The sequence below is a fragment of the Pseudophryne corroboree genome, chromosome 2 (genome assembly GCF_028390025.1).
Source record: "Pseudophryne corroboree isolate aPseCor3 chromosome 2, aPseCor3.hap2, whole genome shotgun sequence".
Taxonomy (NCBI): Eukaryota; Metazoa; Chordata; class Amphibia; order Anura; family Myobatrachidae; genus Pseudophryne; species Pseudophryne corroboree.
The window spans coordinates 419,102,074-419,123,540 of record NC_086445.1 but is presented as its reverse complement, the minus strand read 5'-3'; the positions used below and the strand labels follow the sequence as shown (position 1 = coordinate 419,123,540).

Genomic DNA, 21,467 nt, shown 5'->3' with positions numbered 1-21,467 from the left:
ACGAACCTGAGGTACCCTTAGTGAGAAGGGCAAATTTGGGACATAGAGGTAAGCATCCCTGATGTCCCGGGACAGTATATAGTCCCCTTCTTCCTGGTTCGTTATCACTGCTCTGAGTGACTTCATCTTAATTTGAACCTTTGTAAGTGTTCAAAAAAAATTTTTTTTTAGAATAAGTCTCACCTAGCCTTCTGGCTTCAGTACCACAATATAGTGTGGAATAATACCCCTTTTCTGTAGTAGGAGGGGTAATTCAATTGTCACCTGCTGGGAATACAGCTTGTGAATTTTTTTTTCCCATACTACCTCCTTGTCGGAGGGAGACTTGGTAAAGCAGACTTCAGGAGCCTGCGAAGGGGAAACGTCTCGACATTCCCATCTGTACCCCCGGGATACTACTTGTAGGATCCAGGGGTCCTGTACGGTCTCAGCGCCATGCTGAGAACTTGTCAGACGCGGTGGAACGCTTCTGTTCCTGGGAATAGGCTGCCTGCTGCAGTCTTCTTCCCTTTCCTCTATCCCTGGGCAGATATGATCTTATAGGGACGAGAGGACTGAGGCTGAAAAGACGGTGTCTTTTTTTGCAGAGATGTGACTTAGGGTAAAAAACGGTGGATTTTCCAGCAGTTGCCGTGACCACCAGGTCCGATGGACCGACCCCAAACAAGTCCTCTTCCTTTATACGGCCATACTGTGCCGTTTGGAATCTGCATCACCTGACCACTGTCGTGTCCATAACATCTTCTGGCAGTTATGGACATCGCGTTTATTCATGATGCCAGAGTGCAAATATCCCTCTGTGCATCTCGCATATATAGAAATGCTCTATAGTCAATAAAATACTGTCCCTGTCAAGGGTATCAATATTTTTAGTCAGGGAATCCGACCAAGCCACCCTAGCTCTGCACATCCAGGCTGAGGCGATCGCTGGCCGCAGTATAACACCAGTATGTGTGTATATACTTTTTATTATATTTTCCAGCCTTGTCAGCTGGTCCTTGAGGACGGCCCTATCTATAGACGGTACCACCACTTGTTTTGATAAGCGTGTGAGCGCCTTATCCACCTTAAGGGGTGTTTCCCAACGCGCCCTAACTTCTGGCGGGAAAGGGTATACCGCCCATAATTTTCTATCGGGGGGAACCCACGCATCATCACACACTTTATTTAATTTATCTGATTCAGGAAAAACTATGGTAGTTTTTTCACATCCCACATAATACCCTCTTTTGTGGTACTTGTAGTATCAGAAATACGTAACACCTCCTTCATTGCCTTTAACGTGTGGCCCTAATAAGGAATACGTTTGTTTATTCACCGTCGACACTGGATTCAGTGTCCCTGTCTGTGTCTGTGTCGACCGACTAAAGTAAACGGGCGTTTTAAAAACCCTTGACGGTGTTTTTGAGACGTCTGGACCGTACTAATTGTTTGTCGGCCGTCTCATGTCGTCAACCGACCTTGCAGCGTGTTGACATTATCACGTAATTTCCTAAATAAGCCATCCATTCCGGTGTCGACTCCCTAGAAAGTGACATCACCATTACAGGCAATTTCTCCGCCTCCTCACCAACATCGTCCTCCTACCTGTCGACACACACGTACCGACACACAGCACACACACAGGGAATGCTCTGATAGAGGACAGGACCCACTAGCCCTTTGGAGAGACAGAGGGAGAGTTCGCCAGCACACACCAAAAACGCTATAATTATATAGGGACAACCTTATATAAGTGTTTTCCCTTATAGCATCTTAATAAATATATAAGCATATCGCCAAATTAGTGCCCCCCCTCTCTGTTTTAACCCTGTTTCTGTAGTGCAGTGCAGGGGAGAGCCTGGGAGCCTTCCCTCCAGCCTTTCTGTGAGGGAAAATGGCGCTGTGTGCTGAGGAGATAGGCCCCGCCCCTTTTTCGGCGGCCTCGTCTCCCGCTCTTAACGGATTCTGGCAGGGGTTAAATATCTCCATATAGCCTCCGGAGGCTATATGTGAGGTATTTTTAGCCAAAATAGGTATTCATTTGCCTCCCAGGGCGCCCCCCTCCCAGCGCCCTGCACCCTCAGTGACTGCCGTGTGAAGTGTGCTGAGAGGAAAATGGCGCACAGCTGCAGTGCTGTGCGCTACCTTTAGAAGACTGAGGAGTCTTCTGCCGCCGATTCTGGACCTCTTCTTACTTCAGCATCTGCAAGGGGGCCGGCGGCAAGGCTCCGGTGACCATCCAGGCTGTACCTGTGATCGTCCCTCTGGAGCTGATGTCCAGTAGCCAAGAAGCCAATCCATCCTGCACGCAGGTGAGTTCACTTCTTCTCCCTTCCTCGTTGCAGTGATCCTGTTGCCAGCAGGACTCACTGTAAAATAAAAAACCTAAGCTAAACTTTCCTAAGCAGCTCTTTAGGAGAGCCACCTAGATTGCACCCTTCTCGGCCGGGCACAAAAATCTAACTGGCTTGGAGGAGGGTCATAGGGGGAGGAGCCAGTGCACACCACCTGATCCTAAAGCTTTACTTTTTGTGCCCTGTCTCCTGCGGAGCCGCTATTCCCCATGGTCCTTTCAGGAACCCCAGCATCCACTAGGACGATAGAGAAAAAACTGTTAGAGATTTACACAGAATATTTGCCCATTCACATCAGTCCCTGCACCAGTGGAGTTTATAATCTATATTCTTTACCAAATGCACATAGTATATTTTTGGAGTGTGGGAGGAAACTGGAGTAAATCCCACACAGTTAGGGCTGTTGTGGGAATTATACCCAAGACCTCAGCACTTTGAGGCAGAAATTCTAACCATTACACCATCCATACTATAATTAGCCGTAATAAAACATTGTGTGCGAAAAACGTAACTTTTTCACACTTTTTTCCAATGTTTCACTAATATTTCTCTGACGTCCTAGTGGATGCTGGGAACTCCGAAAGGACCATGGGGAATAGCGGCTCCGCAGGAGACTGGGCACAACTAAAGAAAGCTTTTAGGTCACCTGGTGTGCACTGGCTCCTCCCACTATGACCCTCCTCCAAGCCTCAGTTAGATTTTGTGCCCGGCCGAGGTTGGATGCACACTAGGGGCTCTCCTGAGCTTCTAGAAAGAAAGTATATATTTAGGTTTTTTATTTTACAGTGAGACCTGCTGGCAACAGGCTCACTGCAGCGAGGGACTAAGGGGAGAAGAAGCGAACCTACCTGCTTGCAGCTAGCTTGGGCTTCTTAGGCTACTGGACACCATTAGCTCCAGAGGGACCGACCGCATGGAACTGGCCTTGGTGTTCGGTCCCGGAGCCGCGCCGCCGTCCCCCTTACAGAGCCAGAAGTAAGAAGAGGTCCGGAAAATCGGCGGCAGAAGACATCAGTCTTCACCAAGGTAGCGCACAGCACTGCAGCTGTGCGCCATTGCTCCTCATACACACTTCACACTCCGGTCACTGAGGGTGCAGGGCGCTAGGGGGGGGGCGCCCTGAGCAGCAATAAAAAGACCTTGGCTGGCAAAAATACCACAATATATAGCCCCAGAGGCTATATATGTGATAATTACCCCTGCCAGAATCCAGAAAAAAGCGGGAGAATAGTCCGCGAAAAGGGGGCGGAGCTATCTCCTTCAGCACACTGGCGCCATTTCTCCCTCACAGCTCCGCTGGAAGGAAGCTCCCTGGCTCTCCCCTGCAGTCTATACTACAGAAAAGGGTAAAAAAGAGAGGGGGGGCACTAAATTTAGGCGCAGTATATATAACAGCAGCTATAGGAGACATAATTCAGTTAGTCCCTGCATTATATAGCGCTCTGGTGTGTGCTGGCATACTCTCACTCTGTCTCCCCAAAGGGCTTTTGTAGGGTCCTGTCCTCTGTTAGAGCATTCCCTGTGTGTGTGCGGTGTGTCGGTACGGCTGTGTCGACATGTTTGATGAGGATAATGATGTGGAGGCGGAGCAGATGCATATAGAAGGGATGTCACCCCCTGCGGGGCAGACACCTGAGTGGATGGACTTATGGAAGGAATTGCGTGCACGCGTCGACTCCTTACACAAAAAATTTGACGACATGCCAATTGCGGGACAGCCGGCTTCTCAGCTCGTGCCTGTCCAGGTGTCTCAAGGGCCTTCGGGGGCTCTAAAACGCCCGCTACCTCAGATGGCAGACGCGGATGTCGACACGGATACTGACACCAGTGTCGACGACGATGAGTCTAGTCTAATGTCCACTAAGGCCATTCGTTGCATGATTGAAGCAATGAAAGAGGTGTTACAAATTTCTGATATAAACCCAGAGGATAGGTCACGTTGGGAGACACCACCTAGGGTGGATAAAGCGCTCACACGTTTGTCTAAAAAGGTGGCACTACCGTCTCCGGATACGGCCGCCCTCAAGGAACCTGTTGATAGAAAGCAGGAGGCTATCCTGAAGTCTGTATATACACACTCAGGCATTATACTTAGACCTGCTATTGCGTCAGCATGGATGTGCAGTGCTGCCGCTGCGTGGTCAAATTCCCTGTCAGAAAATATTGACACCCTAGACAGGGACACTATTCTGCTAACCATAGAGCATATAAAAGACTCAGTCTTATACATGAGAGATGCACAGAGGGAGATCTGCCGGCTGGCATCTAAAATAAGTGCACTGTCCATTTCTGCTAGGAGAGGCTTATGGACTCGCCAGTGGACAGGGGATGCAGATTCAAAAAGGCACATGGAAGTTTTGCCTTATAAGGGTGAGGAGTTATTCGGGGATGGTCTCTCGGACCTAGTTTCCACAGCAACTGCTGGGAAGTCAGCATTTTTACCCCATGTTCCCTCACAGCCTAAAAAGGCGCCGTTTTATCAGGTACAGTCCTTTCGGACTCAGAAAAACAGGCTTGGAAAAGGCGGGTCCTTTCTGTCCAGAGGCAGAGGTAGGGGAAAAAGGCTGCAACAAACAGCAGGTTCCCAGGAGCAAAAGTCCTCTCCCGCTTCTTCCAAGTCCGCCGCATGACGGTGGGGCTCCACAGGCGGAGCCAGGTACGGTGGGGGGCCGCCTCAAAAATTTCAGCGATCAGTGGGCTCGCTCACAGGTGGATCCCTGGATCCTGCAAATAGTATCTCAAGGGTACAAACTGGAATTCGAGGCGTCTCCACCCCACCGGTTCCTAAAATCTGCCTTGCCGACAACTCCCTCAGGCAGGGAGGCTGTGCTAGAGGCAATTCACAAGCTGTATTCCCAGCAGGTGATAGTCAAGGTGCCCCTACTTCAACAAGGACGGGGTTACTATTCCACACTGTTTGTGGTACCGAAACCGGACGGTTCGGTGAGACCCATTTTAAATTTGAAATCCTTGAACACATACATAAAAAAATTAAAGTTCAAGATGGAATCGCTCAGGGCGGTTATTGCAAGCCTGGATGAGGGGGATTACATGGTATCCCTGGACATCAAGGATGCTTACCTGCATGTCCCCATTTACTATCCTCACCAGGAGTACCTCAGATTTGTGGTACAGGATTGCCATTACCAATTCCAGACGCTGCCGTTTGGACTCTCCACGGCACCGAGGGTGTTTACCAAAGTAATGGCGGAAATGATGATACTCCTTCGAAGAAAGGGAGTTTTAATTATCCCGTACTTGGACGATCTCCTAATAAAGGCGAGGTCCAAGGAGCAGTTGTTGGTGGGAGTAGCACTATCTCTGGAGGTGCTACACCAGCACGGTTGGATTCTGAATATTCCAAAATCACAGCTGGTTCCGACGACACGTCTACTGTTCCTGGGTATGATCCTGGACACAGTCCAGAAAAAAGTGTTTCTCCCGGAGGAGAAAGCCAAGGAGCTGTCATCTCTAGTCAGAGACCTCCTGAAACCAAAACAGGTATCGGTGCATCACTGCACGCGGGTCCTGGGAAAGATGGTGGCTTCTTACGAAGCAATTCCTTTCGGCAGGTTCCATGCCAGAATCTTTCAGTGGGACCTGTTGGACCAGTGGTCCGGATCGCATCTTCAGATGCATCGCCTGATAACCCTGTCTCCAAGAACCAGAGTGTCTCTGCTGTGGTGGCTGCAGAGTGCCCATCTTCTAGAGGGCCGCAGATTCGGCATACAGGACTGGGTCCTGGTGACCACGGATGCCAGCCTTCGGGGCTGGGGGGCAGTCACACAGGGAAGAAACTTCCAAGGACTATGGTCGAGTCAGGAGACTTCCCTACACACAAATATTCTGGAACTAAGGGCCATTTACAACGCCCTAAGTCAGGCAAGGCCTCTGCTTCAAAACCAGCCGGTACTGATCCAGTCAGACAACATCACGGCAGTCGCCCATGTAAATCGACAGGGCGGCACAAGAAGCAGGATGGCAATGGCAGAAGCCACAAGGATTCTCCGATGGGCGGAAAATCACGTACTAGCACTGTCAGCAGTGTTCATTCCGGGAGTGGACAACTGGGAAGCAGACTTTCTCAGCAGGCACGACCTCCACCCGGGAGAGTGGGGACTTCATCCAGAAGTCTTCACGCTGATTGTAAATCGATGGGAACGTCCACAAGTGGACATGATGGCGTCCCGCCTAAACAAAAAACTAGAGAGATATTGCGCCAGGTCAAGGGACCCTCAGGCGATAGCTGTGGACGCTCTGGTGACACCGTGGGTGTACCAGTCAGTTTATGTGTTCCCTCCTCTGCCTCTCATACCAAGGGTACTGAGAATAATAAGAAAACGAGGAGTAAGAACAATACTCGTGGTTCCGGATTGGCCAAGACGAGCGTGGTACCCGGAACTTCAAGAGATGATCTCAGAGGACCCATGGCCTCTGCCGCTCAGACAGGACCTGCTGCAGCAGGGGCCCTGTCTGTTCCAAGACTTACCGCGGCTGCGTTTGACGGCATGGCGGTTGAACGCCGGATCCTGAAGGAAAAGGGCATTCCGGAGGAAGTCATTCCTACGCTGATTAAAGCCAGGAAAGATGTAACTGCAAAGCATTATCACCGCATATGGCGAAAATATGTTGCTTGGTGTGAGGCCAAAAAGGCCCCAACAGAGGAATTTCAACTAGGTCGTTTTCTGCATTTCCTACAAGCAGGAGTGACTATGGGCGTGAAATTAGGCTCCATTAAGGTACAGATCTCGGCTCTGTCGATTTTCTTCCAGAAAGAACTGGCTTCATTGCCTGAAGTTCAGACGTTTGTGAAGGGAGTGCTGCATATTCAGCCCCCGTTTGTGCCTCCAGTGGCACCTTGGGATCTCAACGTGGTGTTGAGTTTCTTAAAATCACATTGGTTTGAGCCACTTAAAACCGTGGATCTAAAATATCTCATTTGGAAAGTGGTCATGTTATTGGCCTTGGCTTCGGCCAGGCATGTGTCAGAATTGGCGGCTTTGTCATGTAAAAGCCCTTATCTGATTTTCCATATGGATAGGGCAGAATTGAGGACTCGTCCTCAGTTTCTCCCTAAGGTGGTATCAGCTTTTCACTTGAACCAACCTATTGTGGTGCCTGCGGCTACTAGGGACTTGGAGGATTCCAAGTTGCTGGACGTAGTCAGGGCCTTGAAAATTTATGTTTCCAGGACGGCTGGAGTCAGGAAAACTGACTCGCTATTTATCCTGTATGCACCCAACAAGCTGGGTGCTCCTGCTTCTAAGCAGACTATTGCTCGCTGGATTTGTAGCACAATTCAGCAGGCGCATTCTGCGGCTGGACTGCCGCATCCTAAATCAGTAAAAGCCCATTCCACAAGGAAGGTGGGCTCATCTTGGGCGGCTGCCCGAGGGGTCTCGGCTTTACAACTTTGCCGAGCTGCTACTTGGTCAGGGGCAAACACGTTTGCAAAATTCTACAGATTTGATACCCTGGCTGAGGAGGACCTTGAGTTCTCTCATTCGGTGCTGCAGAGTCATCCGCACTCTCCCGCCCGTTTGGGAGCTTTGGTATAATCCCCATGGTCCTTTCGGAGTTCCCAGCATCCACTAGGACGTCAGAGAAAATAAGATTTTACTCACCGGTAAATCTATTTCTCGTAGTCCGTAGTGGATGCTGGGCGCCCGTCCCAAGTGCGGATTGTCTGCAATACTTGTACATAGTTACAGTTAACTAAAGGGTTATTGTTGAGCCATCTGTTGAGAGGCTCAGTTGTTTTCATACTGTTAAACTGGGTATTGTATCACGAGTTATACAGTGTGATTGGTGTGGCTGGTAAGAGTCTTACCCGGGATTCAAAATCCTTCCTTATTATGTCAGCTCGTCCGGGCACAGTATCCTAACTGAGGCTTGGAGGAGGGTCATAGTGGGAGGAGCCAGTGCACACCAGGTGACCTAAAAGCTTTCTTTAGTTGTGCCCAGTCTCCGGCGGAGCCGCTATTCCCCATGGTCCTTTCGGAGTTCCCAGCATCCACTACGGACTACGAGAAATAGATTTACCGGTGAGTAAAATCTTATTTTTTGTACAGGCTATCCAATAGATCGCTCGTTAAAAAAAAACTATATTTTCTACCGAAAACATACAGGCCTCGCGCCGGCTAATCAGGGCTAATTGGATAGCCCCCAGCAAGACAGCTCAGTCATTTATCATGGCTAATTGGATACCACCCTATGTATTGGTCTGTATTGGAAATAGGAATTTTGTAGAGGTACAAATTTCCATACACAAAGCTTTAAAATATGACTACAGAAATTAGGAGTCAGCATCTGTGGGAGGTGCAGTGTTTCAAGATAGCTGTATCTGAAACTGCTTCCTTTACCTCGTTTACACCTAACTATTTTTAATGAAGTTACTGTATTGCCTGCTATCTATTTGTTGTTTCTAATGTTTTGATGGTCCGTTCACCAACCAGTTTTAGCACATGGTGTATCACTAGACTTTAATCACTCTAATTGTTCATTGTCAAAAGCATTGAACCACAAAGTAACAATGCCCGACTCACAAAATACTTTCCATTCAGAAAACACAATCCAAATGGGAGACAATGATAATGTTCAAATTTGATCAAATTTCTGAATGAATTTTTCCACTAGACTATCTTTAGTTCTGTTGTTTACCAACCAATAACACATTCTGTATCTTTAATCAAAAAATTTATATTTTTGATGTAAAATACAGTAGTCACATTGATGATCTAATAGTTATGTTGGTGTTCTGTGTAGTTATTCTGTATCCTTCTGTATATTCTGTAGCCTTCTGTGTATATACTGTTCTTAATGCTGAATAGTGTCATATCGATTTCTGAGCCTTCTGCTTATAACTTATTGCATTATTATTGTATTCATTTATTTACAGATGGGCAGAAGAGGAAAAAATCTTTGCGAAAGAAACTGGATTCATTAGGAAAGGAGAAAAACAAAGATAAAGGTATGGGAATTTTTTTTATTGCTTACCCAAACAGAATATTTTAATTTGAGAAAAACCCTAACTTGGGTGTGATTCGCTGTAGATAGGGGGGATTTTGATACATAAGTAGTAGCCCTATCAATATTTCAGGATGGCGATAGCAGAAGATATTATTTAAAAAAAATATATACTTTATTTGATTGAATAATACAATACAAAAAAAAATATTTTTGACTTTTGTTTTAATAAGTGGACCTATAATCCCAACGCCAGACTTCTACTGTAGTTCCACTGCACATGCTTAAGCTGTTAGCCAGTCCATCCAGACTGGTCTGGCAAAGCGGTAATACTATTGTTTCTGCTCATAACCACTATAGGGGATATTCAATTAGTGCCATTTTTTCTACCATTTGAAAAAAACTGCAGTTTTCGTCCATTTTTAGGTCGAATTCACATTCTACCTATTCAGTGCCCGTGCCATGTTTTCGAATGGTTGAAAAATCTGCACAGGGCAAAAACCACGTGCATTAGTAAATTTGCTGCCGATCCATGTATTTTGTAGAATTTGCGGGTTTTTTCAAATGTTTTTGGGTCCGTTTTTGCGGACTGACATCGAATTAGTGCCGTTTTTTCGACTGGCAAAAAATTCGACACTGATAGAATATACACCATCAGTGGCAGGTGAGTTACCCAAATGCAACTGCAATATTTTCTTGGTAAATTGCAGAGAAAACAGATTTTCTATCACTGTAATAAGTGTTGTTACAAAATCTGTGTTATTGCTACACATGACCATAACCAGGGGTGTGCGAGAGGTACAGTCACCCAGGGTGCATGGCTTATGGAGCAGTACTGTTGCTGTGTCATGGCACCTTCATTTGGCTTACAGGAATCCTGGGACAGCAGTCTGTAGAGCTCCCCAGTGCGTCCTTTGGACTCAATGGGCACTGCTTTTCTCCCTGGTCCCAGCAAACCCGGGGGCAGACAAAGGGCAGGAAATAGCCGTGTATGGGACTGTTACTGCCAGAGCCGCATTTATGACAAGGTGATACAGGAGGATGCCTAGGGCCCAGTGGTCCTAGGGGGGCTGTCTGCCACCTGAAAACCATGTTTAGTTTTATTTTAAATATAGTTATAGTTAGGGTCAATGGTGTTGGGATGCTGTCACTATGCCGATGCAGGGATCCCAAGTGATCAAACGCCCCACAGTCAGCATGCTAACTAACAGGGTCTATTCATAGAGTGGGATTAGAGCCTGTGGCGAGCCACCGAGCCCACAAGGGGCTCTGTTGTGCTCTCCCCCCCCCCCCCCCCCCCTAGCCGGCATTCTGTGGTTGGGATCCCGGGGTCAGCATGCTGACCTCTGAGATCCCCACCGCCGGTCTTGCAGCCCAACCCCTGGTGTCAGGGGGTGGGAGAAAAGGTAATTGCCACTGCCGGGTGCCACTGCCAGGTAGTGTGGATCAGTGGCATCGGTGAAATGACTTGATTGGGTGGCACAGACTCACAGAGGGGGATGAGAGGATTATCTGTACCTGCGGGAGACCATCAGTACGCTAACTGGCCAGCGGGAGATCGGTAGTAGAAAGTAGACGCACCACAGACCAGGGAATGGAACAGGCTGTGGACGCTACTGCAGCTGGTGAGTAGATTAAAGTTACATCCAACAGGAGATGGGGACCAGGGTGGGCATGGTGGCCTGGAGAGACCACAGAGAGAGTGAAATAAAGACAGGAGAGTGCAGAAAACAGAGGGAGAAAGGAAAACCGTCAGAAGGGGCACATATAGTGGCACAAAGTGGCAGAAGGTGCACAGGCAGAGACTCAGAGAGGCAGAAGAGGCACATAGAGACAAAACAGTGCACAGATAGAGGCACTGTAAAGTAGAAGAGAATAGAGATAGAGGCGGGTAATTGCCTCGCCGGGGGCTATCCAATTAGCCCTGATAAGCTAGCCCTAATTTTACTTAAACAAAATAGGTTTTAAAGATTAATCTGCATCATTATTAAGTTTAAATCATTGTTGGAAATATCTGCTAAAGAATATATAATGTTAAAAGTCATATTGAACCAATAGATGTTACAGAATTTATTGTTTATACAAAGCATGGCTGTGCACTAACATAGTAACCATAACTGTGTAAAATTAGAAACCCAATGTAAATATTTATATTAGATTGAATATACTTCCTCTTAAGTTATTTTCTAGTTGTATTAGATTACTTTAATTGTGTACTAATTTCAATGCTACCTTTGTTTTATCATAAAACCGTTAAACCATTATGTTAAAAAATAGTATACAGTGTATACTATGTTATTATATCTTGATGTTTATTAACTTTATAGCACTAGTTTTCTTACTATTTGAAGCACTTAGTTTTAGTAAAAATTGCTTGCTATAGTCTCTGGCAGAGTTTTTGTAGTATGTCTGACGTGTGCAGTATTTTCATCTTTCCATATGACTTCTGACTGAGACCCATTCAACAACGAGTTTTTATTTCTAGCGTCTGAAGTTTGAACTCATGGTCACAAAGGGATGGCGCGATATGGAACCAGGCACCCGTAGATACCTGGCCTTTGCGCAAGATGTACCTGCTGGGTACATGCAGGAATTAAATATACAGTTGGGGTATCTCGGTTGGCGCATAGGGATCATAGTGGCTACAAAGTTTGGCTGAGTGGGGGCGTGGTGGCATGAGTGCATCATCTTGGCTTTGCTCCCCACTATACAATGCTTAGAAAACAAGCATTATATAGCCGAGGCAGGGTTACAATCATGTGACTCAGCACAAAACTCTCCATCGGGCCTCCTTGGGCTGCTCACTTGTGCTCCGTTAGCGGATGTCCGCAGGGGAGTGGGGGGGAGATGCAGAAGACTTGTCCACCCTTTTGGGGTGCGCCACATGATTTTTGGGAGCCTCCTGGCAGTTGAAGGAGGATAAGCAAATATGAGTTGGGGTCCTATTTACAAAATAGACCCTTTTTGGTCTATTGTGCATGTTTCTGAAAAGTCTTCTTTTTAGCCATAGAGAATGATGTTTACCAAGAATTTATGACTCATGCTGTACTTTCCGATAAATGGACAGCCGGGGGGGGGGGGGGGGAATTTATCAATGTTATTTCCTGGCTGGTTATGTTCTCGTCCTTCAGTGCTGCCCTTGCCCTTGCTAAACAGTCTTAATTCAAGAATCTCATCTCCTCCCAGTCTTCCAACCCCCCATGACTCTTTGCCACTGTCCTACTCCCTCCTCTGCCCACTCCCACCTCGTCTCCCCTCCTCACTGTCTGCTCTTGACTTCAGACCAGACCATCATCAACCAGCCACCTCCTATCCTTTACCACCCCTCCCCATCCCTCTCACCAACTCTGACATCTTTCTCTCACGTATCTGGTGAGGAAGTCTTGGCCCTCATCCATCTTCCCCCCACACCACCTCCCCACTTGACCCCATCCCCTCCCGCTTCCTCCGCTACCTCTCTCCTTCTGCCTGTTTCCATCTTGCCCACCTTCTCAATCTCTCCCTTTCATCAAGCACTGTTCCCTCTGCCTTCAAGCATGCACTCATCTCCCCTATTCTTAAAAAAACCTACCCTTGATCCAAACACCCCCTCCAACTACCGACCCATCTCTCTCCTCCCTTTTGCCTCCAAACTCCTTGAGCGTATTGTCTACAATTGCCTTACTGCCTTTCTTTCCTCCCACTCACTGCTTGACCCATTCCAGACTGGCTTCCATTTTCTCAACTCCACTGAAACTGCCCTCTCAAAAGTCTGCAATGACCTCCATGCGGCCAAATTTAAGGGCAACAACTCTCTGCTAATTCTTCTTGACTTCTCTGCTGCTTTTGACACTGTGGACTACCCTCTCCTTCTGCAAATCCTTCACTCCCTTGGTCTCCATGATTCTGCCCTCTCCTGGCTATCCTCCTACCTCTCGGACCGTTCCTACTGTGGCTCCACTCATGACTGTACCCCCCCCACCATCACTTCTACTAACTGTAGTTGTTCCCCAAGGTTCTGTTCTTGGTCCTCTCCTCCTTTTGTCTCTCTATACCCCCTCTTTTGGTGAACTCATTAGCTCTTTTAACTTCCAATACAGTACCATCTCTATGCAGATGATACTCAATCTACCTTTCCTCAGCTGACCTCTCCCCTGCTCTCCTCACTCGTGTCTCCAACTGTCTCTCTGCTATTTCTTCTTGGATGTCCCAGAGCTTTCTTAAACGTAACATGTCAAAGACTGAGCTGAGCATCCCCCCCCCGCAACATCACATCCCACAATTTCATTATCCATTGATGGCACTATCTCCTCTAGCCCCCAAGTGCACTGGTTTGGAGTAATCCTTGACTCCTTCCTTTCCTTTAAACCACACATTCAGCACCTTTCACAAACCTGCCATTTTCATCTAAAAAATATATCCAGGATCAAACCCCTTCTCACCCAGAATGCTACGAAGACCATTATCCACTCACTGGTCATTTGCAGACTAGACTACTGTAATCTCCTCCTAACTGGCATCTCTGACAAATGCCTCTCTCCACTCCAATCTATCCTCAATGCTGTAGCCTGGCTCATCTTTCTCACCAAACACACTATTTCCACCTCTCCTCTCCTAAAAGCCCTTCATTGGCTTCCCTTCCCTTTCAGAATCCAATTCAAACTGCTCAAACTCATTTACAAAGCCTTATCTCCCGCTACACTCCCACCCATGCTCTTCGCTCCACTAATGCACACCTCCTCTCTTGCCTACTGATTACTTTCTCCCACTCCTACCTTCAAGGTTTCTCACGTGCTTATACCTTTCTCTGGAATTCTCTTCCTCTCCTCCTCAGACTCTCCACCTCTCTACAAAACTTCAAACGGGCTCTGAAGACCCACTTCTTCACCAAACCCAACTCTACCCTCTCATGCTCTACCCTCTGTTCCACACTCACTGTCTACCCCATCTGTGTCACCCCTGTCAGTCTGCCCCTCCCCTTTAGAATGTAAGCTCTCATGAGCAGGGTCATAAACCATCATGTGCTTATCCTTTGCTTACTTAAACCGTCTTCAATGCACCAAAGTCTGCATTTTTTTTTGCCACCCTAATACTCATGTCCGTGTCGTCTGCTGCTGTAGCTAAGTTTATTTACCCTGTACTTGTCCTATATTGTCTTTAACGGTAAGTCACTATTTTCCTGTTTTAGTTATTTTGTTTATGTACTCTGTAATTGGGCGCTGCGGATCCCTTGTGGCGCCATATAAATAAAGGATAATAATAATAAATAATAATTGTCAAACACCGCCTTTGATTTTCCTTTCAAACTGGAGCGTGGTGGATTATAATGCAAATGGCTGTGGATGTACAGTGATTACAGTCTTCTAAATCAAATATGCTTTAAGTCAAACTGTTGCTATTCTAAGTGGGGTGGTCCTCAACTTGTTTAGGGTTCCTGCAACTAGGTATACCTAAGCCAAGTATCCTGTCTCTTCCTGGTAACATGGTAAAAAGAAAAGAAAATAAACGTGTGCAGCCCTTATAAATAAAACTAATAACTGTGCTTCCCGTTATAAATACTGTAGATCTAAAATTGATGCTTGCATTATACTGAAAATAATAATACCTCCATTATAAAATATTATATTGCCCCCTTAATATTGTAGTATTGTATTGGAGGCACTGCACAGTTAATTATTTTAATTATAACGGGCACAGATATAAGTTGCTACTTTAGAATTGGCCTGGCCAACCATACGTTCATTCGCCCCAGAGGTTCAGGACCAATTTTAAATAGCACACCCATTCAGAAAGAGTAGGAGGAATGTCTGTGTATATTTGTTCTATAGTATATGATGCAAGATAGATGCTATCTCACCTGTAAAGAACACCTATTTTTGGGGGGTGGTAAATTTCAGCAAGATAACCTGTGGTTTGTGTGACCACCGGTTAGTGTATCTGGTGCTCTGTATTTTTCAATGGATAATATTGTCTTATAAAATATAATGTAACATGGATGTCACCTCTACATTGGGGAAAGTCCTTAATAGTCCTGAAGGTTACATGCTAATCCTATCAGTTCTGTGCAATAGAACATCAGGATGATGAAGCTGAGGAATCATGGCTACCCGCTACTGCTCGCCATCCATTAGCATTGCCGGGACCAGCACACCACATCAGCGATGTATGCGATTTGTACTTAAATAAAAAATAAATTGTTGAAAGCTTTTCAAGGTATTTTGTATCATAAAATTGTAATTTCAAAAGAGCCAAGTCCCATTTTGCTACTGACATCTTTGTTTGTTTACAAAAAAAATCAAAGTATTATCATAGCATCGACTGCATAATGGACAGCACTGAGGGTCAAGGGTTCGATTCCCACCATGGCCCCAACTGTGTGGAGTTTGTATACTTTCCCTGTACTTACGTGGGTTTCCTGTGGGTACTCCAGTTTCCTCCCACAATCCAAAAATAGGGTAATTTGTTCCCAACAAAATTAACCCTAGCGTGAATGTGTGGGTGTACATGTGATAGGGAATATAGATTGTAAGCTCCACTGGGGCAGGGACTGATGTGAATGTCCAAATATTCTCTCTCTGAATTGCATACTTGTTTCTCCATAAGGAGTTGATGTAAAACTGTGGGGCTAACTACTTCCAAGACCACTGTAGAGCCAAAGAGTTTAGCGTTAGAACAATTCTTCGGGGCTTACTGTTTCCTGGAATGTCTTTCTTTCTCCAGTAAGTTACGTGATCTCATGCAGAGGTCTTTTTCATTCTTTTTTTTTTTTTCTCTCAAAAAGACCATACTATTGCAGAATATAGAGCTGTTTTTCTGCTCAGTGTTTTGAATCTTTTTTCAGAAATGTTCAAGTGAGTGATCATAGGAAGTACATAATGAACACAACATGCTTTATATTAAATACTCATGGTGTTGATAGTTCTATCTTTGCTGTTTTTCAGTGTTTATGTAGCATAATTAAAAAAAGGTCTTTCCACATGTTTCACTTGCATTAGTTTTGCATTTATACAAAACAAGTAATAACCTCTGTGCTTCTACATAATTATGCAACATCACATACTGTATGCATTGCTTTTAAATAGTTTTTTTGGCAGTAGTTACATTACTAGAAACAGCAGCCTATTACCATACCTCCCAACTGCCATTATTTTAGTGAGACTGTCTTGATTTACATGGACATTCCTGTGATCAGTACATTTGTCTATACATTCTGATTCAGATTGTCCCCCAATTTGAAGGGGGGTAGGAGTGTTAATTGTCCCACGATCTGCGTTGTTTACCTCCAAGGCGTAGTAGGCACTCAGCCTTGACTAAGCACTCCCTAATGTTAACGGGTTCGCTATTACTAGCAATATGGTGGATTGTGTGATATGAGATTATAGATGTTCTGTTCAGGACAGCAAGACTGCACTTTGTCCGTCAAATAATGTAAACAGGTTAACATGCACAATCCTACTTTTTCTTATCAGGTGTGTCTACACCAGGAAACTGGGCTAAGATTCTGGTACAGCTAGGTTCAGGGTGCCTGCAGTGATGCAGTCCTTGGCCACAGACAGGGTGTGTTATCAGGCTGTTCAGATTGTACATAAAAGCAACCCTTGACACTAACTTTGTGAGCCTAAATGTTTTGAATCCAATACAGAAACAATATCATATCTATAAAGGATGAAGGTCTGCGGTGCATACAGGCCACACACAGCACACCCTGCACCCATATACAGTTATACTTACCTCTACACCATCTCCGGAGTCCCACATCTGCCAGCTACCCAGCGCTGCAAGCAGCAAAAATCACAGGTAAATGATGCAGCGACTACAGTGTACACCAGGCATGTCAAACCCCAAATCCCAACTGTGCCGAGTCTTGTGTGGGCCGCAAGAAAAAGTAAGAGCTGTGATATGCCTCCTCATATATCACTGTGCGGCCCCTCTCCTCTATACAGATGTAGCCACCTTTATCTTGACCGATTCTCCGCCTAGACGGGCGTTTAGTCACGCTAAGGTGATAGCTTAGCTTGCTGAGTTTAATCACAGGCAGGCACGTTGAGGCGATTCTAGATACTCAGCATGCATTACACATCTCCACCACTGGGTGGCTAATGCTCCACTAATCCAGTACTTTCGATCGTATAGCGGCGAATTGATCTACAGCTCTGGCAAATGGTCAGTGACGACTGTAATGTTAATAGATGGTGACCAATGGTCAGACGGTGAGAGTTCTCAACATAAATAAAAAGTTTATACAGACACAAACGAACATGTTAAAACACTTGTGTATGCAGACGCAAGATTGTGTATGGAGACGCAACTAATTGTGTAAAAGAAAGTATGTACAATGCATAAACACCGTGCTTTTGAAATACGTGTACAGTATGAGCGTCCCGAGTTCCCGTGACATTCACTTTATTATAATATTTTTCTTTGTTATACCTTCAATGGAAGGGTGCACACAGGTTTCACATAAATCTTGCCTTGTAACCTGATCGGAACTCCCTACCTGGCTACTGCATGAACTGTGCAGGCTCCCAGGGGGGAAGGGAAAGTGGGATGGGGGTAGGGCGAGGCAGTGGAAAATACTGCGTTCAAAGAACGGGCCAATGCTGAAGGATCGTCAGAATCCCCTAGTTAAAATACACAGGGTCGATAGGGATAAGCGAGGTCTATGCACATAACGATACACCAGACCCCATCGCATCACAAAGTGACAAAATGTCCGAGGCACATGAACCCCCGCCTTGTAGCATTATGTGCATATACCTTGCTTAACCCTATCGCCCCTGTGTATTTTAGCTAGGGGATTCCGACGCTCCTTCAGCACTGCCCCGTAGCCTGCAAAACCTATGCTGTCACTCGCTCCATAGCTGAGTGCTGACACAAGGTGGATGTTCATGTGCCTTGGACATTTTCTCACTTTGTGATGCGATGGGGTCTGGGGTATCGTTAAGTGCATAGACCTCGCTTATCCCTATCGACCCTGTGTATTTTAGCTATGGGATTCTGACGCTCCTTCAGCATTGCCCCATGACCTACAAAATCTGTGCTGTTACTTGCTCCATAGCCGAGGGCCTCCATGGGGCAAGGAGTCACAGGCGGTAGCCATTTCAATTGAGTCTGCCCTGCTACAGAATTGTATGTATACCGTATGGTGCATAGAAACTTAACAGTACAACCGATCCTGCAGCTTTTCCCTGGTTTATGTGAATAACTCCCTCCATGTCTACTGCATGACCTGTGCAGGCTCCCAGGGGGGAAGGGCGATGGGCTAGCGGGAGGCGGTGGAAAATACTGTGCATTTGAAATGCAAGTACTGTAGGAGTCCGAGTCCCCAGTATGTTTTTCTAGTGTACTAGTTAGCACGAACAGCTTGTAACGTACAGTGGCAAGTTTAATCTTTCTATGTATAATGGAGAGATAAAAGCTCCTCAGTAAGTTCCTGGATGCCAAATCACAGTCCTTAGTATCTCTGTATAGTATTTTCTATTAGGGTACTAATTAGCACGAACAGCTAATTAGTACCCTAATAGAACATACTGTACAGAGATACTAAGTACGGTGATTTGGCATCAAGGAACTTAGGGAGGAGCTTTTATCTCTCTCCATTATACATAGAAAGATTAAACTTGCCGCTGTACATTACAAGCTGTTCGTGCTAATTAGTACCCTAATAGAACATACTGTACAGAGATACTAAGTACGGTGATTTGGCATCCAGTTAAAAAGCTGTTCGTGCTAATTAGTACACTAGTAGAACATACTGTACAGAGATACTAAGGACGGTGATTTGGCATCTAGGAACTTCCAGAGGAGCTTTTATCTCACTCCATTATACATAGAAAGATTAAACTTGCAACTGTACGTTACAAGCTGTTCGTGCTAATTAATACACTAGTAGAACATACTGTACAGAGATACTAAGGACGGTGATTTGGCATCTAGGAACTTAGAGGAGCTTTTATCTCTCTCCATTATACTTAGAAAGATTACAATGAAGAGAGATTAAAGCTCCTCCATAAGTTCGTGGATGCCAAATCACTGTACTTAGTATCTCTGTACAGTAGGTTATACTAGTGTACTAATTAGCACGAACAGCTTGTAATGAACAGTGGCAAGTTTAATCTTTCTATGTATAATGGAGAGATAAAAGCTCCTCTGTAAATTCCTAGATGCCAAATCACCGTCCTTAGTATCTCTGTACAGTATGTTCTACTAGTGTACTAATTAGCACGAACAGCTTTTAACTGGATACCAAATCACTGTACTTAGTATCTCTGTACAGTATGTTCTATTAGGGTACTAATTAGCACGAACAGCTTGTAACGTACAGTGGCAAGTTTAATCTTTCTATGTATAATGGAGAGAGATAAAAGCTCATCAGTAAGTTCCTGGATGCCAAATCACCGTCATTAGTATCTCTGTATAGTATTTTCTATTAGGGTACTAATTAGCACGAACAGCTAATTAGTACCCTAATAGAACATATAGAGCTTTTATCTCTCTCCATTATACTTAGAAAGATTACAATGGAGAGAGATTAAAGCTGGTACTCAGATCTTCAGGAAATGCTCACAGAAGATCCATGGCCTCTTCCTCTCAGAGAGGACCTGTAGCAACAGGGGCCCTGCGTGTTCCAAGACTTACCGCGGTTACGTTTGACGGCATGGCGGTTGAACACCGAATCCTAGCTGGGAAAGGCATTCCGGAAGAAGTCATCCCTACTCTGATAAAGGCTAGGAAGGAGGTGACGGCGAAACATTATCACCGTATCTGGAGAAAGTATGTATCTTGGTGTGAATCCAAGAATGCCCCTACGGAGGAATTCCATCTGGGCCGTTTTCTCCACTTTCTACAGACAGGAGTGGATATGGGCCTAAAATTAGGCTCCATTAAGGTACAGATTTCGGCCCTATCAATTTTCTTTCAGAAGAAATTGGCTTCTCTCCCAGAAGTCCAGACTTTTGTAAAGGGAGTGCTGCACATACAGCCTCTTTTTGTGCTTCCAGTGGCACCATGGGACCTTAACCTGTTACAGTTCCTAAAATCTCACTGGTTTGAACCTCTTCAAACGGTTGAATTAAAATTTCTCACTTGGAAGGTGGTCATGTTGTTGGCCTTGGCATCTGCAAGGCGGGTGTCCGAATTGGTGGCTTTGTCTCACAAAAGCCCCTATCTGATTTTCCATGTGGATAGGGCAGAATTAAGGACTTGTCCTCAATTTTTGCCTAAAGTGGTTTCATCGTTTCATATGAACCAACCTATTGTGGTACCTGTGGCTACAGGTGACTTGGAGGATTCCAAGTCCCTTGATGTAGTCAGGGCCTTAAAAATTTATGTAGCCAGGACGGCTCGGGTTAGGAAAACAGAGGCACTGTTTATCCTGTATGCAGCCAACAAGGTTGGCGCTCCTGCTTCTAAGCAGACTATTGCTCGCTGGATCTGTAACACGATTCACCAGGCTCATTCTACGGCTGGATTGCCGTTACCAAATTCGGTAAAGGCCCATTCCACTAGGAAGGTGGGCTCTTTTTGGGCGGCTGCCCGAGGCGTCTCGGCATTACAGCTTTGCTGAGCGGCGACTTGGTCGGGTTCAAACACTTTTGCAAAATTCTACAAGTCTGATACCCTGGCTGATGATGACCTCATGTTTGCTCAATCGATGCTGCAGAGTCATCCGCACTCTCCCGCCCGGTCTGGAGCTTTGGTATAATCCCCATGGTCCTTACGGAGTCCCCAGCATCCTGTAGGATGTAAGAGAAAATAAGATTTTAAACCTACCGGTAAATCTTTTTCTCCTAGTCCGTAGAGGATGCTGGGCGCCCGTCCCAGTGTGGACGTGTTTCTGCAAGGCTTGTATATAGTTATTGCTTACATAATGGTTATGTTACATTTGAGATCAGTCTTTGACTGATGCTGTGTTTTGTTCATACTGTTGACTGGTTGCGTATATTCCAGGTTATACGGTGTGGAGGGTGTGGGCTGGTATGAATCTTGCCCTTAGATTAACAAAAATTCTTTCCTCGTACTGTCCGTCTCCTCTGGGCACAGTTCTCTAACTGAGGTCTGGAGGAGGGGTATAGAGGGAGGAGCCAGTGCACACCCATCTAAAGTTCTTTATAGTGCCCATGTCTCCTGCGGAGCCCGTCTTTACCCCATGGTCCTTACGGAGTCCCCAGCATCCTCTACAGACTA

General features: G+C 45.8%; 1 protein-coding gene across 3 annotated transcripts in view; it reads left to right on the top strand.

Annotated features, from left to right (window-relative positions):
• ARHGAP6 (Rho GTPase activating protein 6) overlaps nt 1-21,467 on the top strand; it is a 401,534-nt gene that overhangs the window by 305,617 nt on the left and 74,450 nt on the right. For all 3 annotated transcript variants that reach the window (XM_063953494.1, XM_063953492.1, XM_063953493.1), the window contains one exon: nt 9,235-9,306. Coding sequence is in view for 2 of the 3 variants with exons in the window: in XM_063953492.1 (XP_063809562.1) it covers nt 9,235-9,306 (72 nt within the window). In the remaining variant the exon portion in view is untranslated. The remainder of the gene's footprint in view (nt 1-9,234; nt 9,307-21,467) is intronic.